This window comes from Silene latifolia, chromosome 9 (assembly GCF_048544455.1).
Source record: "Silene latifolia isolate original U9 population chromosome 9, ASM4854445v1, whole genome shotgun sequence".
NCBI lineage: Eukaryota > Viridiplantae > Streptophyta > Magnoliopsida > Caryophyllales > Caryophyllaceae > Silene > Silene latifolia.
Genome location: NC_133534.1, coordinates 25,086,263 through 25,105,677, shown reverse-complemented (window position 1 = coordinate 25,105,677; position 19,415 = coordinate 25,086,263). Strand labels below are relative to the sequence as shown.

Here is a 19,415-nt window from a genome sequence, read left to right as displayed (position 1 = left end):
AATAGAACGACGGGTAATCGGACAACTCGCATAAGCCGCATCACAATAAGCCTCAAGCGAAAGAGAAGCATCAGCTCGAAACAGAAGTCCCTGCCCCGGACTCCCCTTTAAAAATCGGACAACTCGAAGGGCTGCCTCCCATTGAGACATAGTGGGTTTTTGCATAAATTGCGATAGTATATGAACCGAATAACATATTTCAGGACGTGTAAGCGTTAAATAAATTAGCTTACCAACCAAACGGCGATACCGAGTCCCATCCTCGAGAGGCGAGTCTTTAGCAAGTGCAAGCTAATGTTTTTCATCCATAGGAACATGAGCCGGCTTACAACCAAGTAGTCCAGTTTCAGAAAGCATGTCGAGGGTGTACTTTCGTTGACAAACGAACAGCCCCTTTGAACTATGCGCCACTTCCAACCCAAGAAAGTATTTCAATTTTCCCAAGTCTTTCATAAAGAAACACGTACTTAGGTAGGATTTAAAATCTGAAATGGCGCTAGAATTATTACCCGCAATAACCAAATCATCGACATAAACGAGAATATGTAATTCAATACCATTTTGACGATAAGTAAATAAAGAGTTATCGGAAGCGCTCATAACAAAACCATAGTCACATAAGGCTGCATTAAGCTTCGCATACCAACACCGCGGGTAAGGCCAGACCCATCTCGTGTTTATTATGGTATCAGAGCCCAAGGCAAAAAAAGACCTGGGTCTCGTGTTTAAAACTGAGCCTTTATGTGCACCGACCCGCCGTGAGGATGTCCAGTCCCTCCGGTTTCAGCATGAGGAAGTCCAGTCCCTCGGGTCGAGTGAGCACTTTGTGACGGGCCGTGTGAGGATGTCCATCCCTCCGGACCGATCTTTAAGTGGGCTCACAAGTGAGGGGGTGTGTTGGAGTATAAATCCACTTGTGAGTCCCACATCGGTGAAAAAGAGAGAGATTGTCTATCTTATAAGGCCTAGGGGTGTTTCTCCCATTGCCAATTGGTTTTGGGAGATAAGAGCATTCTTGGGCTTGTGAGTTAGACTTCTCTCCTCCACCGCGGGTAAGGCCATACCCATCTCGTGTTTATTAGAATGGCCGAAACAAATGGAAGGAAGATGTGGATTTGAGACGGCTTTCCCATTGATAGGTAATAATTCCGTTCCTACATAATTCCATACCAAATTGTGTACCTCAAAGCAATACGTACCCGCATTCTTGAGACTAATAAAAATAACAGGATTGCCATTAACATGAACAGTTGCAGCCAGCCCCACAAACAAGGTAACAAGGTTGGTTGGAGGAAACGTGGAGCATTGGAACCGGTAAGGGAGACCATTTGGATTCACGGTCATTGGTATCCGTATCTCACATCTCAAACCGTGGTTTACTTACATAGCCGTCCTCGCTAACATGCAAATGGCGAGATAAAGCAAAGATTTTCGAGTCAAAGGTAAACAACCGAGGCAAGTTTTTGCCAGAATTTAAGTTTGGTCCTGGAACACTAAATCCGTAAAATAAAATTAGAAAATAGGTAGTCACAAATATGACTGGTATAGTAACTCAAACGTACAGTAGAGAAATACTTGTTCAATTAGGATAAAAAAAACTTCATTGCATTAAGATAAATAAATAAATAAACAAGTTGGTTTGAAATTTGAACTTAGGGCATGTTTGATATTCAGGAGATTAATATTAGTAAAAGTTGATTATAAATGACAGTTTGAATTGACAGATTTGACTAGTATATTTCAATTAGCAGATTTAATTGAAGTGTTTGATAATTAGCGGGTTTAGGTTAATATATTGTTGTATATATATGTGTAAATGATTTTCATATTCATTTTTCACAATCTACTAATGTGAATATGCTGGGGGAACAGCTAGAGGTGGCAATCAGGTCACTCGGGTCGGTTACGGGTGGGGTCAAAGCTGGTCGGGTCATATCGGGTCAGTGACGTGTTCAGTTCGGTTCGGTTCGGTTCGTGTAGGGTCATCTTCTGGTCGGGTCGTCAGCGGGTGGCAAGTCGGGTCGGGACATTAGCGGGTTAATGTCGGGTCAGGTTATCAGCGTATATTTTATCTTATATATTTAGTTTTAGATGGTAATTTTATCTTTAAACAATGGGTAGGTATTGATTGTAGTATTAAGTGAAAATAATTAAAATAAATGTCAATTTGGTTTTATTTAAACCATTATTAAACTAGTTCATTATCAGGTCATCTATCGGGTTGGGAAAATATCGGGTCACGGGTCGGGTTGGCTCAGGTCGAGTTCGGGTTGGAAAAAATAAATTATATTATATTCGGTTATCGGGTCGGTTTCGGTCAGGTCGGTTTCGGTTCACCCAATTTTTGGGTTGTATCTCGTCGGGTTTCGGGTGGGTTGGGTCAGGTTCCTCGAGTCGGCTCAGGTTTTACCAGCTCTAAGAGTAGCATATATTGAAAAATAGTAAATTGAGTTTCAATCTACGGTTTTAATAATGCCATTTACCTATCTTACCTAACACTCAATTATTCAAATTAGTATATTGGTGGTGAGTCAAACATGTTAAGTCTTGAATATGCTGAATATTTACCAATATGCGTTTGCTAAACACACCATAATTTTCATCGAAGTTCGTAATTTATACAGTATATCAACTGGCCAAGAGGGATGTTGGGTGAAGAATAATAAATAGAGGAATCGTAGTAAACTTCATTATATTGAATTTATCAACTTTTTGTACCTTGATTAACCAATTGAGGGTCATGATGGGTAAGATGAGATTTTCTTGATTTTTTCTTTACTTTAGAATCGAATAGTCAGATTTTTTTTTATGCACTGTAGTGAAATGAAACGGTCTCTAGATTCCTCTGATTGGGAGAAAGCATTAATAATTTGCAAGTATAACATCAAGAAATATAATGTAATATGAATAATTATTTGCGTCATTCCATGAACTTGTAATTGAAGCCGTCAAACTCCGCAACATCGGGTATATAAGAGGTCGTTTCGTTTAATGTTCACTGTGCAGCGTGCAAATGTCGGGAATGGATGTGGTTGTATTAGGCGCGGAGATCGTAGGCGCAGTGGCCGAAACCGCCTTGTATTTCGACGAACGAAAGGATCTCAAGAATGGCGATGTTAGTATTCATAATCAAGCTGACCTAGAGGAGGAGCTCGAGCGTCTTCAAGGCGTGTCCAATAACAACAATCTTCAACATCGCCTTCACCCACAACACACCCTTAAATTTGTTCAAGGGGATACGCCTTTCGTGTAATATTTTTTTTATCCATTAACTTTATTTTTTGTATTTACTCATTTAATTCCTTTTCTGACATGGAGCTTCGATGTTTGTTTATTAACCCTTATAGAATAGGTTGATTCAAACTTTGATTAAAATATACCTCATTTTAAACAAACGTATGCAATTTATTTGAATGGATGGAGTATATTACTATTTCGTCTCCCTTGTTTTCAAATTTTAACAAAAGTTAGTTGTACCGTATCGGATATCCGGTTTTTTAAATCTCCTTTTTTAGTATCCTTATTCGATACGGTTTTTCCGTATATACGAAAACCCTATATCCGGGTTTTCCGTATATCCGGAAACTGTATATTCGTTATTCGGTTTTCAGCCTCATTTATGTAATTTAATACTCCCTCCTATTCAGGGTTTTCTTTCTTTTGTTTGTGGGCACGGGTATTAAGGCGAGTAATAAAATAAGAGTAAAAGAGTTGGGTGTGGTTGGTGATAATAGAGAGGGATGGATATTTATGAGTTAAATAAGGAATTATGGGGCCAAAACATTAAAAAAAAGTAATAAAATATGAGTAAAAGAGTTGGGTGGGGTTTGATGATAGGAGAGAGGGATGAATAAAATAAGAGTAAAAGTTTCCAAAATAAAAATGGGGAAGAAAACCTGAATAATCCGTTTTAGAAAACATCAAATATAACAGTGAATAGGAGACAATATATTTTTTCTTTTCAACGTTTAATTGTTGGTTTTTTAGTAAGTGTTTTAAAAAGATACTTCAGAGTAAATAAATTTATAAAGTTTAATACTAAGACCATCCCCAAGCAGTGGTCGCGCTAATTAGGTCGCGACCCGATTTTACTCTTAATCCCACCTTATTAATCTTGACCCATTTTCACCTCCCAAGCAGAAGGTCGCGACCTAGGTCATCAACCCAATCATTTTTCACCTTCCAACCCTTTTTGTTTTGTTTACGACCAATGATAATTTGACACTTATTGGGTCACCAATTGACCTATTAATAAGGTCAAGAGCAACCAAAGAGGTCACAAATTGACCTTATAAGGTCAAGAGCAACCAAAAGGTCACCCTAATCTCATGCTTAATTGTTGGTTAAGGCGATCCAACAAGGTCGCGACCTCCCTCGTGACCTTGCTTGGGGATGGTCTAATAACGTTTAATCACCAACATGGATATTTTGTGATTTATGTGTATATTTTAATATTTTATTATAGAAAAAAGGCAACCGTATCGGATACCGTATATCCGATTTCATATTTTGATTATCCTTATCCAAAAGGGTTTTTAAAAAACCGTATCGGATATCCGGAAATTCGTATCGAATATCCGGAAATCCGCATAATTAAATTCGTATAGCGTATCGGATACGTATAATAAAACCGTATCATATAATTTTGCTCAGCTCTATTACGACTAATTTACTTGTTATGATCATACAGTTGTAAAGCATGCAAGTACGAAGGCACAAGCAACCGGTACTCTTGTGGAGACTGTGATTTCGATTTGCACCAAGCTTGCGCGATCTCAGACGAGATAATGACAGGTTTAATGGCGGAGAAGAGAAAACTCGTACCATCTGTCCATGAACATTCACTCACCTTGGAGAGTGGGTTAACCTACACTTGCAGCCACTGCAATGCTGAAAATGAGACCGATTACAGATATTACTGTCTACAGTGTAACATGAAATTTGACCTTATATGTGTCACTCACCCGACCCATTTATCATCCTTTTTGCACCCACAACATGACCTCGAGCTTCAAACAAAGCACCATTTCAAGAAATGTAGAGTGTGTCGCCATAGCGGGGGATCTAATGCCAGAGTCTACAGTTGCGAAGACTGTGAGTTCTACGTGCACACTAGTTGCGCGGTGAGAAGTCAATACGTCCAAGAACATCCCTTGCATTTCGTCGGCCATAGATTGGTATTTGCGGCAGCCCCAATTAGCGCGCTGAAAAGTTGTGTTGGACCTTCAGTCCTAATTAATTGTTTTGATAATGACAGTAATGATTTGTATGTGAACTTAATATATAAACATATGCGTGTAATTGTGTGCTTAAGTCTTTATTTAGAAAGGAACAATTACATGACGCAAGCTTGAAGTTTGGACCAAGGAGGTACAACTTCAAATACACTTGATCGATGTATTCAAGCAAGATCAAGACCAAACAACAACCACGAGACTCAAGATGAGAGACTTGTGAAGAGACGATTCGTATCAAGATCTACGAAGATTAGTTAGTATAGGTCGTCATTCGGTAATGGTTTTACTTTGTTTGATTTAAAGGTTAGTGAAGTTATGACCTAATAGACATAACTTCATTGCTAGACAAAAATGATGCGTTAATTTTTGGAAAATATATTTTTAATGGTTTATAAAAATAAGAGAGTATTTATTTTGTTGGAATTAATTAATTAGAATTTAAGTTAAATAAACTATTGGTTTGTAACACGATATTTATATCGTCATGCAACCTAGGGCTTTAACTAAATTCTATCTCGATTTGTTGCGGGCTAAAGAAGCAAGTAATGGACCGTTGGAGGCCTAGAGGCCGGCCAAACCCTAGGTGGCCGAACCCTAGGTGGGCCGAGCTCTAGGAGGCCGAAACCCTAGGGTGGCCGAATCCCTAGGGAGGCCAAACTCCTTCCTTTGTTTCTTTCTTGTTCTTCAAGTTTTGTATTTCCGAACATTCCTATGCCCTAATTCCGTAACATTCCAAACCCTAATTTACTCTACTATAAATACTCTCATTCATTCAACATTAATTGTGGACACACACATCTACAAATTTCAAAGAGAGAAAAATATTTTTAAGCAAAAATCATTTGAGCTTTAATTCTTATTTTCATATTTGCTTATACAAAAATCACGCATCAAATTTGTCAATCACTCGAAGAAAAATCGTTATTGGATATTAAATACACAAGGATAGTATACTCACTCGCATAACGTGAGATTAGTATTTGTCGTTGTATTTTTCTTATTAACGTAAGAGCAACCTAGAGTATTTAGCGATACTCAATCCGAGTTATAATCATATAGTTGATTATACGAGTGGATTGGTAATTTTTGTAATCCGGAGAAAGGTACTAAAAATTATTAATCGAGAATAGTGGACGTAGGTTTCGACTTGTGAAACTGAACCACTTCAAAATCCTGTGTGTCTCTCTTTCTCTCTCTCTTTATTATTGTTATTTCGATTTTGCATTTATTGTTAATAATTTAATTAGTTGATTTTAATTAATAAAATCAAGTAATTAATTTATATCATATATTTCGAAAAAGCGGTCATCGTTTTTAATACTCAATTCACCCCCTCTTTCGTATTCGATCAATAGACTCCACAATTGGTATCAGAGCCTCGTGCTCTTGATAGCCTAACAGCTAGAGTTGATCGTTTTTTTGTAGTCTATTTATCGTCTTTTCCGCTGCATTTATTTTTTATCAAATGGATTCCAAACACCTAAAGTGTCCTATATTCAATGGGAAGAACTATGGTTTATGGAAAAATATGATGACCCACTTCATTAAGGGAAACGACTGGGAGTGTTGGTTGATTATCAAGAATGGTCCGAATAAGATCTTACTTGCAACCAGTAATGGCACTACCGTCGAAAAGAAAGAAGAAGACTATATTGAGGCGGATTATAAAAAGGCTGAGAAGAATTCAAAAGCAATAAGCTTATTGCAAAACGGTATGATCGCCACTGAATTCGATCGTTTCTCAACCAGTTCATCTGCCAAGGAAATATGGGATGGTCTAGAATTAGCCTATGAGGGAACCACTGTTGTCAAAAAGCAACGTATGGCATTACTAATGCGAAAATACGAGCTGTTTGCCATGGAGCAAAACGAGTCAGTTGATAGCATGTCCTCTCGCTTTTCTAGCATCATCAATGAGCTAAAGAATTTAGGAAGAACTTTTGACTCCGAGGAAATTGCTAGAAAAATACTCAGAAGTATGTCTCGCAGATGGAGGCATAAAGTATCTGTCATAGAAGAATGTAAGGACCTAACTTCATTATCCTATCAGGAGCTACTCGGAACCTTAATGGCTCACGAGATTACTCTGAATCAGGATGAGGAGGAAGTTAGTACAAGCAAAAAGATAGCCTTACAAGCTGAGTCTAGCAAAGTTGATGATTCTTCAGATATTGAAGATGAAACTGCGTTGCTTATTAAACGTCTTAAGAAAAAGCCCTTCTTTCAAAATCAAAATAAGACAAATAACAAATCAAAGCAAACCCCTAAGAAATCGTTTGAGTCAAAAGGATCCTTCTCTAATCGTGGATGCTTCAAGTGTGGTGATGATAATCACATGATCAAAGATTGCCCTACATGGAAGAAAATTAAGGACAAGAATCAACGAGACAAAACAAAGAAAGAATTCAGGCAAGTTATGATGGCATATTGTTGGGGAGACTTGGACTCTGAAGAAGGCGAATCCGAAGAAGAAGAAGAAACTGCCAACGTTTGTCTAAGTAGCGTCAGTCTTGACCTATTCTCCGAAAGCGACAATGAAAGCAATGCTTCAAAAGCTGAGAAGTGTCTTGTTGGAAATTCGGATTCAGATTCAGAAGATGAAGAGGTAAGTCTTCTTGAACTTAAAAAGCAAGTTAATAGATTCTCTAAGAGTGATTTAGTTAAGACCTTTGAACAAACCCTCGATATAGTTCATGAACAGAAATTAGAATTAAAAGACCTTAGGGAACAAATCCTAGACATTGCTGAGGAAAACCAACTTCTAAAAGCTAAAGCCAAAAAGCTCAAATCTAAAGTTATGGCTAATCCAGCTATAACTTCAGACATGACGAATGCTGAGAGGAACGCTCTTGAATCAAAAGTTAAGGCTAGTGATGCCATAACCTCAGAGCTTAAACTTAACATTAAGAATCTTCAAGCTAAAGTTACGGCTAGTGATGCCATAACTTCTGAGCTTAAACTCAACATTAAGCATCTTCAAGCTAAAGTTACAGCTAGTGATGCTATAACTTCTGAGTTGAAGAATGTCAATGAGATCTTAAAAGATGAGCTTAATGGCAAAGATAGTGTGGTTTCCGAACACAAGAGAGAAATTGTATTTCTCTCTAAGCAATTGGATGAAACTAGTAATAGCATGTCCAAACTTAAGGAACAACATGAAATTGAGAAACGTGTCTTAAATGAACGTTTTGATAAATTTCGTGATAACTTTGAGAAAGGTAGCTCTTCCAAGGATTCAAATGAAGATCATTCAAAATGTGAAAAAGAAATTGAGTCCTTGAAAGAATTACTTTTACATGCTCGAAAGGTTCATGATAAATGGGAAGGAAGCACAAAGGTTCTAAACTTCCTTACTGAACAATCTGACAATAACATGAAGATGGGACTTGGTCATGAATGCTATAGCCGTAGAGACCATGATAAATGCAAATCCAATCCTTCTGAAAATGATTTCAGAAAAAGAAAATACGTTAATCTTCCAGAATACTTGATTTGCAATTACTGTGGCTCTACTGGACATATACAAGTCAACTGTGTCAAACTCGCTTTTGATAAGCGAAAGAATGTCGAATCTGTTAAGACTTGTGATTTCATAGTGGAAGATGATGTCTCTACCATAGATGAACCTAACGACAATGTAGAACGCAACAATGAGTTTAGATGGACTTATGATATGGCTTTTGATTACTCATCTGTTCCTTCAAAATCAAACAAAATGAATGAGAATCGAAAGCATACATTCAAGCCTAAAGTTCATAACTCTAAACCTAGAGCGTCTCATGAAGGTACTAGACCTAAAGCCACTTTCGATAGAACTAAACCTAGAGTACCTCATGTTCCGTTTGTTAGACAAAGACCAAGAAAACCCAATGTTAAAGCCAAAAGAATAATAAGACAAGTATGGGTTAGAAAGGATCAAATATATAGAATTACTAACCATAAAGGACCCAACCTAGCTTGGGTACCTAAAAGTTGTATTTGATTCATCTGCAGGTAGAAGTGAAAGAAAATAATCTATGGTATCTCGACAGTGGATGCTCGAGACACATGACAGGAGACAGAAATCTTTTTCTTTCACTAGAGCCCTTCTTTGGTGGCAAGGTTACCTTTGGAGATAACAAGAAGGGTACGATTATTGGAGTAGGAAAAATCGGAATTTCAGCCTCTCATTCAATTGATAAAGTATATCTGGTAAGTGGTCTTAAACATAATTTACTCAGTATTTCTCAATTATGTGACAAAGGAAATAGAGTTGTCTTTCATGCCGATGTTTGTCGTATCATAATTGAAGGTACTAGTAATGTTTTACTTGAGGGTCACCGTATGAGGAATGTGTATATGATTGACTTAAATGTTGTCAATACAAATTCCTTTGCGTGTATGAAAGTAACTTCTGATGAGTCTTGCTTGTGGCACAAGAGGTTTGCACACGTTAGTCCAACTATTTTAAAGAAACTTAAGTCCATGAATTTAGTTGAAGGCTTGCCCTCAATTAATTTCGAACAAGAGACAATGTGTGACTCATGTGCCCGTTGCAAACATGTTAGATCCTCTTTTAAACCTAAGAGAATAGTTAGCACTAAACGACCACTTGAGATGGTACACATGGATTTATGTGGACCTATGAGAGTTAGAAGCCGTGGTGGATCAAAGTATGTATTTGTTCTAGTCGATGATTACTCAAGGTATGTCTGGCCAATCTTTCTTTCTTCTAAAGATGAAACTTTCGATGAGTTTGTGGTATTAATGAAGCTTGCCCAAAATAGATATGAAAATAAGCTTATTTCGATTCGGACGGATCACGGCACGGAATTTGACAATCAATTATTTATAGAATATTGTCGGGAAAATGGTGTGGGGCATAACTTCTCCGCACCACGTACCCCACAACAAAATGGTGTCGTGGAACGTATGAATCGAACCCTAGAGGATATGGCTCGTACTATGCTTTTGTGTAGTGGCCTTCCTAGAAGCTTTTGGGCGGAAGGTCGTTAGTACCGCATGCTATGTGCATAATAGAGCTATGATTCGACCTGTTTTGAAAAAGACTCCCTATGAACTTTTAAGAGGAGAAAAACCCAATATATCACATCTCCGTTGCTTCGGGAGCAAATGTTTTGTTCATAATAATGGAAAAGAAAATTTAGGAAAATTTGACCCCGAAGTGATGAAGTCTTTTTTTTGGGATATTCGGATCATAGTAAAGCTTACAAAGTGTTCAATAAAAGAACCTTGCGCATAGAAGAAAGTGTTCATGTTCGCTTTGACGAAGATAATGTGTTTGATAAAGCTGAACAGGAAGAAGAGGATCCAGATGAGCCCGATTTCTTTTTAGCAAGAAATGAGCCTTTAAATGAAGAAGAAGATATTCAAGGTATCAATGATGAACTAGAGAATTCTGCAAACGATCCTAAGAGAAGTGATGAGTCCATAGTTAATGATACTATTGACCCTTCCTTAGATAAAGAAAAAGATCTTGAAGTTATACCTAATGATGTTGTAACTTCCGATCCAAATCATGATATCTCTAATGAAGTTAGTGATGCTTCTGAAGAGAATCCCGAGTCGAACTCAGGGGGAATAAATCATGATTCTTCGTCTGCAGATGATGCTAGTCCATCAAATGATAATGAGCCTAGAGTTCTCAAAAAGTGGAAACATCAAAGCTCCCACCCTTTGGACAAAATCCTAGGGAATCTAGAGCAAGGCATTAAAACTAGAAGGTCCTTGAATAATTTCTCGCTCGTTCTTTTCATTTCACAACCATCGAACCTACCAATATTAAAGAAGCTCTTGCGGAACCTGATTGGATAATTGCTATGCAAGATGAGCTTCAACAATTCGAACGCAATAAGGTATGGCACTTGGTGCCACGACCTAGTGATCGAACTGTTATTGGTACGAGATGGGTGTTTAGAAATAAATTGGACGATACAGGACTTATTACAAGAAACAAGGCACGACTAGTTGTCCAAGGCTACAATCAACAAGAAGGGATCGATTATGACGAGACCTTTGCACCTGTAGCAAGACTTGAGGCTATACGTCTCATTATTGCCTTTGCTGCTCATAAAGGAATGAAACTGTTCCAAATGGACGTTAAGACAGCATTTCTTAATGGTTATTTGGAGGAAGAAGTCTATGTAGAACAACCTCCTGGATTTTTAGATAGCAAGTTTCAAAACCACGTTTATAAATTAGACAAAGCTTTATATGGTTTGAAACAAGCTCCAAGGGCATGGTACGACAGACTATCCAAGTTTTTGTTACAAAATAATTTTACAAGAGGATCTGTCGATAAAACCTTGTTCCTAAAATCCGAGGGTTCGAATTTACTTGTTGTGCAAATTTATGTAGACGATATTATATTCGGTTCTACAAATGAAAAATTGTGCAAGTATTTTTCTGATCTAATGACTTCTGAGTTTGAAATGAGCATGATGGGAGAATTGAAGTACTTTTTAGGCTTACAAATTCAACAAACAAAGGATGGTATAAAGATACACCAACAGAAATATATCAAGGAACTAATCCGAAAGTTCGGTATGGAAAATGCAAAATCATACGATACACCTATGGTACCAGAAAAGAAGATGACTATAGATGAACATGGTAAGTGTGTCGATGAGACTACATATCGAGGTATGATTGGTTCACTTTTATATTTAACTGCAAGTCGTCCTGATATAATGTTTAGTGTATGTGTCTGTGCGCGATATCAATCGTGTCCTAAAGAATCACATATGATTGCAGTTAAACGCATCTTGAGATATTTAATTGGTACATCTAATTTATACTTATGGTACCCACTTGAGTGTAATTTCGATCTAGTAGGATATTCAGATGCAGACTATGCAGGATGTTCTTTAGATAGGAAAAGCACTTCTGGGTATGCTACGTTTGTTGGACCTTGTATTATCACATGGGGATCAAAGAAGCAAAATTCGATTGCAATGTCTCTTCTTTGAGCCGAGTATGTATCTATCTGGGATCGGTATGTTCTCAATTACTTTGGTTAAAGCAACAACTATGTGATTATGGTATTAATGTAGGTCGTATGCCTATTATGTGTGACAATACGAGTGCTATAGTAATTTCTAAGAACCCCGCCCAAAGACTCGAGGACCAAACATATAGATATTCGACACCATTTTCTACGGGATCATGTAGAGAAAGGCAACATTTCACTTGAATTTTGTAGTACTGAAAGGCAATGGGCTGATATCTTGACTAAGGCATTAGCTAGAAAACGCTTTGAGTTATTGAGACTTGAGATTGGTTTAATTAGTGATAATTAAATCCGTCATAATTATGTCCGGGAACCCGAATGACGGCTAGGAAGATAAGATTGTACGATTGTGTCCGTATATTTTTGTTGCAAGTTTAATTATGTTAAATAATATTTATTTTACGTGTTATATCTTGCTTATGTGTATGGTAGTATTTTATATTCTGCATAATCACATTTCCTTACAAAAATCGACAAAATCTACAATAAATTGCCTAAATATAATAAAGATAATTCTATCTTATTATATTCCTACACAAATCCTGCCTAAACTCCATCAAAAAGATTCTTTCCTAATTTTATATAAAATAAGAGATAATGCCAAAAACGCACGAAACAAAAAAAAAAAGTGCGAAAAAAAAAAAAAAAAAAAAAAAAAAAAAAAAAAAACGCACGAAAAAAAAAAGGAGGAAAGTGCCGAAAAAAAAAATAATAAAGCACGAAAAAAAAAGATGCCGAAAAAAAAAGGAAAGGCATTAAAATATGGAAATTGGTATTATTCTCTATCTTTTAAGGAATCTTATTCTTACCTAAACTCAAATTCCTTATGCTATATATACCCCTTTAATCTCACCATAATTCTCATCAATTATAATTCTCTAAACCCTAATTACCTTTTACTACTTTCTTTAATTCTCATAATGACTAATCAACCTACAACTCGTTTTCAATCAAAGAAACATGTTGTTATTCGAAAAGAAGGTAGAGATAAATTCGGGGCACATGAGATGATTATAATGAAGGCTTGGCTTGAAGGAGAAAAGGTTAGTCTACCCTTGCTTGTGTTTCATAAAATTATACAAGCTAGTGTAACGGCTAAGATGGAGGATTTTGCTTCTACTTTAAGTTTGCCTTATGGGATTTGGATATCTCGAATTTTGGAGTTATTGGGAAGCAGAGTTATGGAGTTATCACTAATGACGAGATGAGCGATCTTTATCTATCTTATATGAAACTCGTTATTAATGGCAACGAATTAGGTTTTGAGACAAAAGGAGAAAAAGAAGGAAAAAGCAATGTGAATTTTGATATGTTGGATTCAAAGGTGGATTCAAACTTTACTTCTATTCTTGGACGGATTAATGAACAAGACAAGAAATTGGAAGAATTGTTTGACCTAATTACAAAGCAAAGGAGAATTGATACTAGTGGACCAAGTGAAGTTAGCAATGCTCACATCAAGACCGTGTTGTCACGGTTTGAAACGCGCCTCGACAATGTTTGTAAGGCCGCGGTAAGAACTCACTCTGAGTCTGTTCAAATAAAGGAAGGTATGGCTAGTTTGGTTAAGTTTGGTGATGATCTTTTGCAATCTGGGAAGGAGATGAGGTCTGAGATGCAAACTATTTATGAAGCAGTTAAAGCAATGACTTTGAGAATTGGTAACTTCGATACTCGATTAACCGCTCAAGCTGCACTTCTCGACCATTGTCATGCGCGACTCGAGGACTTGGAATACCGCACCCGACCACGGTCCAACCCGCCAAGCCCACGCTACCCTTGACCGATTTGCCCTAATCCATTCACCTTAGCCTTATCTTTTAAATCCTTGCTCACAATAAAAATCCATTCTTATGGATATTAGCTTTTTCAATTCCGCATTATTCCTTGTGTGATTTTAAGTTTATAATATTATTATGCTAATTAAGAACTAGATTACGTTTAATATATTATGTTTTTCATGATTATTTCTTGTTTCATAATATATTATTCTGGTCGTTTTATGTTTGTTCTTATCTTTTCAATGATGCCAAGAGGGGGAATTGTTTTTATGATTTGCGACCGTCTCACGGTAATTCTCTCATGGCGTTCTATAGTTATTACTTTGAAGAGATCTTTGGTTTCTGCGCTCAACTGTTCTATAATTTGGGAAGTATTATGTTGAGGGGGAACTAGACTTAGACACAAATCATAGGAGACTTGTCATCATCAAAAAGGGGGAATTTGTTGGACCTTCAGTCCTAATTAATTGTTTTGATAATGACAGTAATGATTTGTATGTGAACTTAATATATAAACATATGCGTGTAATTGTGTGCTTAAGTCTTTATTTAGAAAGGAACAATTACATGACGCAAGCTTGAAGTTTGGACCAAGGAGGTACAACTTCAAATACACTTGATCGATGTATTCAAGCAAGATCAAGACCAAACAACAACCACGAGACTCAAGATGAGAGACTTGTGAAGAGACGATTCGTGTCAAGATCTACGAAGATTAGTTAGTATAGGTCGTCATTCGGTAATGGTTTTACTTTGTTTGATTTAAAGGTTAGTGAAGTTATGACCTAATAGACATAACTTCATTGCTAGACAAAAATGATGCGTTAATTTTTGGAAAATATATTTTTAATGGTTTATAAAAATAAGAGAGTATTTATTTTGTTGGAATTAATTAATTAGAATTTAAGTTAAATAAACTATTGGTTTGTAACACGATATTTATATCGTCATGCAACCTAGGGCTTTAACTAAATTCTATCTCGATTTGTTGCGGGCTAAAGAAGCAAGTAATGGACCGTTGGAGGCCTAGAGGCCGGCCAAACCCTAGGTGGCCGAACCCTAGGTGGGCCGAGCTCTAGGAGGCCGAAACCCTAGGGTGGCCGAATCCCTAGGGAGGCCAAACTCCTTCCTTTGTTTCTTTCTTGTTCTTCAAGTTTTGTATTTCCAGAACATTCCTATGCCCTAATTCCAGAACATTCCAAACCCTAATTTACTCTACTATAAATACTCTCATTCATTCAACATTAATTGTGGACACACACATCTACAAATTTCAAAGAGAGAAAAATATTTTTAAGCAAAAATCATTTGAGCTTTAATTCTTATTTTCATATTTGCTTATACAAAAATCACGCATCAAATTTGTCAATCACTCGAAGAAAAATCGTTATTGGATATTAAATACACAAGGATAGTATACTCACTCGCATAACGTGAGATTAGTATTTGTCGTTGTATTTTTCTTATTAACGTAAGAGCAACCTAGAGTATTTAGCGATACTCAATCTGAGTTATAATCATATAGTTGATTATACGAGTGGATTGGTAATTTTTGTAATCCGGAGAAAGGTACTAAAAATTATTAATCGAGAATAGTGGACGTAGGTTTCGACTTGTGAAACTGAACCACTTCAAAATCCTGTGTGTCTCTCTTTCTCTCTCTCTTTATTATTGTTATTTCGATTTTGCATTTATTGTTAATAATTTAATTAGTTGATTTTAATTAATAAAATCAAGTAATTAATTTATATCATATATTTCGAAAAAGCGGTCATCGTTTTTAATACTCAATTCACCCCCCCCCCCCCCCTCTTTCGTATTCGATCAATAGACTCCACAAGTTGCATGATTTGTCAAAAGAAATGTGAACATTGGTGTTATTTATGTTCTGATTGTAAGGATGTTTATTTCCATCCAGAATGCCTCTATCCGGAACCAAGTAGCCCCTTTAAAAAGATTGTCGATTTTACTGAAACTGTTGTCGAAATATTTGATGAATGAAACCCCGCCAAAGAATTAGACAAAGAAATTAATCAAGTTATGTTATATATATACAGTATGTAAAATTAACGTGTGAAAGATTATATTGTCAATATGTGTGGTTGTGAGTGTATATTTTGTGAGTCGTGATGTCAATGAAAATATATAGTAACGGTTTTTCTAACGTGTGAACTTTGGAATTTTATCTGTAATACATTGAGGCATTGAATATTATTTGGTCTTTGTTGGGAATTTTTTTTCAAAATAGGCGATTTTCACTAATTATTTAACGAAATGGGTCAAATCCCAAATTAATTACCCAAAATGGGTCCACGTCATCATACCCTAAGCTAGGTTCGTATCTAAGTCACCACGTCGGTCAACGATCAAGCTCAAAGTGTAATCAAACCTAACTTTTGTGGTTAATAGCATTCAGGGCAAATCGCCAACGCGGCTAGCGACCTCGCCAAGCAGCATGGCGACTTGAATTCAGTGTATGACTCAATTATTGCCAAATTTATGGAAGTCTCTTGATCCAAGTCGCCAGGGGGTGGCGATTTGGTCTGATGGTCATAAGCTCCCTTAGCGACTTCCTTCTTTGTATATGACTTGAATTGCGACTTGAATTCAGTATATGACTTCGACACAAGTCGCCACCCGCCCTAGCGACTTGACCCCTCATCACACTAGCTTCGTCAATACCAAGCCTACGTGGACCCATTTTCGACAATTAATTTGAGACTCGACCCATTTTGATAAATAATTGAGGAAAACCGCCTATTTTGGTAAAAAATTCCTTTGTTGGTCCATGTTGTGAATGATGATCAACTTGTTTCATCATCAACGTTTTACTATGCTCTTCTCCAATACTGGCCTCCCTAATCTCATCCCCGACTCCCAGTCGCCCATCTTGCGGGGGAGGTGAAAGATTCTTCCTAATTATCCTCCTAGTTGATGTACATGCCTGTACCTTTTCCAATATTCTATAGCCTTGGAGAAATATTATATGTTTTGTGACGATTGTTATGATTGTTACAAAAATAGGATATGTTAAGTGTAGGGGTCACATCTCGGAATATTATATGCTTTGTGACGGTAACATTTTGGATTAAAAAGAAAATTAGACAAATGACATACATACATTGTGACTTGGTTTGAGAAAGCGCAATGTACTGCCGAGTCTCGGTCAATTAATTAAAATACATATATCACGTTCATACTCCGTATAATATTACGGGTCGTCCTTAATCGTTGTCAAAAATTGATTGACAACCATGTAGGTGCAAGTGTACCTGTTGCAATCCATTATAAATAAGTTCGTTGACTTGGAAGCTAAAGGCCACAAACATGGACCCGGTGAGAATCAATAATCTTGTCACGGCGAGCTGCATAGCTGACAAACACGGGTACATAGACCGGGATAAACTCAAGGAAGGCGATGTTCTCATTCATGAAGAGGCGGAACGAGAGAGGCTAGCAGAGCGTCTTAGTGGTGGGCCACCAGATGTGTCTGATTATATCCTTCACCCGCAGCACCAACTCAAATTCGAAGCTGATGATGAACAACCTTTCTCGTAAAATTCTACTTCTCTTGTTTTCTTATATTATCTCGTTATTGCGCTCATATTATTGACGTTGTTAGATTAGTTACTTTTGTTTTCAATGTCTATGCTGTATCGTCTAAGAATTCATATACCTAGCTATCCAACGCGAGGTGTGAAGTAATCTCGTACTAATTAAGCTTTCATGTATTAAGTGCCTTCACAATATATATATTCTTTTCTCGCAAACATAAACAACGAAAGAAAATGGTCAAATTTCCATACCCAATTAACAAAAGATAATTACAGTATTTAGGATTAAAACAATTCCACACATCGTGTTCAAAAGGTGCGATCGATTGATATTCATATGTTGTAAGAGATATAAAAGCTTTGCTAATCTTAGACAAAATCTAAGATAAACAAACACAAGCAGGAATAGAAAATACATAATACGGAAACTAATGAAACTAGGAAACGAGTCCTTGAATCGGTTATAAAGTATTTCCAATACATGTATTTGGACCGTGTCACCTTTTGAGTGATCCGATTGTTTGCCATACTTTTCTCCTTCATTTTATAGATTTTATAGATTTCCGTACCCAATCAACTCGAAATTCCAATACCACTGATCCAGGATAATTAGTCTAATGCGTTGTTCAGTTAAGCTCGAGTTTTCTCATTTCTTCTACTCTCACTGTGTCGAGTCACTCGAGCGTTCTTATTGAGTCTACTGTGTTTTGTTACAACCCAGTAGAGCGATCTCACCCAAAAAAAAATTGATTTAAATCTACTTCAGTAATAAGATCGATTTTAAATAGGTAAAATAATAAAATTTGTACTTAATCTTGTAAACATTCTATTTCCTTTTTTTTTTCTTTAGGTTGTCTTCGGGTTTATTTAAGCATATATTTGTACAGGTGCTACGCTTGCACACTGGATGGCACGGGCAATCGGTACACTTGTAAGAGCTGCAATGTCGAATTGCACCCTCCTTGCGCGGTCTCAAGTGTTATACTAGGAGGTCTAATTTCGGAGAACACCAAGGTCACAAAATTTATCCACGAACATCCACTCAGCTTGGTTATCGACTCAACCGAGTACATTTGCAGCTACTGCAACAATAAGTGTAACAAAAAGTACAGGTACTACTGTGAACCATGCAATATGTACTTCGACACAATGTGTGTTAATCATCCGACCCGATTGTTGTCCTCTTTCCACCCGCAACACGAACTTGAGCTTAGCACAAGGCGCCATTTCACGCTATGTGATGTGTGTCTCGATGGTGGAGATTCTCATGCTAGGGTGTACAGTTGTGTGGCGTGCGACTTTTTTGTGCACCCGTGTTGTGCCGTGAAAAATCAATACGCTCAACATTCCTTGCATCCTGATCATTATTTGCTGCTTGTGAAAGTGCCCAGCCACCCAAAAGTTAAGTGTATGACTTGCCACAAAAAGTGTAAAGGTTGGTGTTATTCATGCGTTGTTTGTAAAGGGATTTCTTTCCATCAAGATTGCATTAATATCAGTTCGTCAACTACCGGTAGAAGCTCCGGGGAAGAATTTGCTGCAGAAGTAGGCAAGGGAATTCTTGATAAATTGGTTGAAAAAGTGGTTGAAGCCACATTAGCGGGACTCGGCGTGTAATTATTCACGAAATAAAGTAAGGGTAAACGATTTACTGGGATAGAGCGAGTATCAAGTTACATTACTATTAACTGATGAAGTATATAACATATTGTAAAAATGCTTCAAATACGAAATAGGGAGTGCTACTAGTGAATCAGTGATTAGTCACGCCACGAATAATATAATCCGAGTAATATGTAGTCTGTATATATGCAAGATATTCTGAATAATTGTG

At 37.0% G+C, this 19,415-nt stretch overlaps 1 protein-coding gene across 1 annotated transcript; it reads left to right on the top strand.

Annotated features, from left to right (window-relative positions):
- The first annotated feature begins 7,656 nt into the window (after window positions 1-7,656).
- On the top strand, window positions 7,657-19,415 carry LOC141600746 (uncharacterized). The gene is made up of 3 exons (XM_074420991.1): window positions 7,657-7,842; window positions 17,340-17,581; window positions 18,469-19,415. The coding sequence occupies exons 1-3, from the start codon at window positions 7,657-7,659 to the stop codon at window positions 19,196-19,198; spliced, it is 1,158 nt and encodes a 385-aa protein (XP_074277092.1). The 3' UTR covers window positions 19,199-19,415.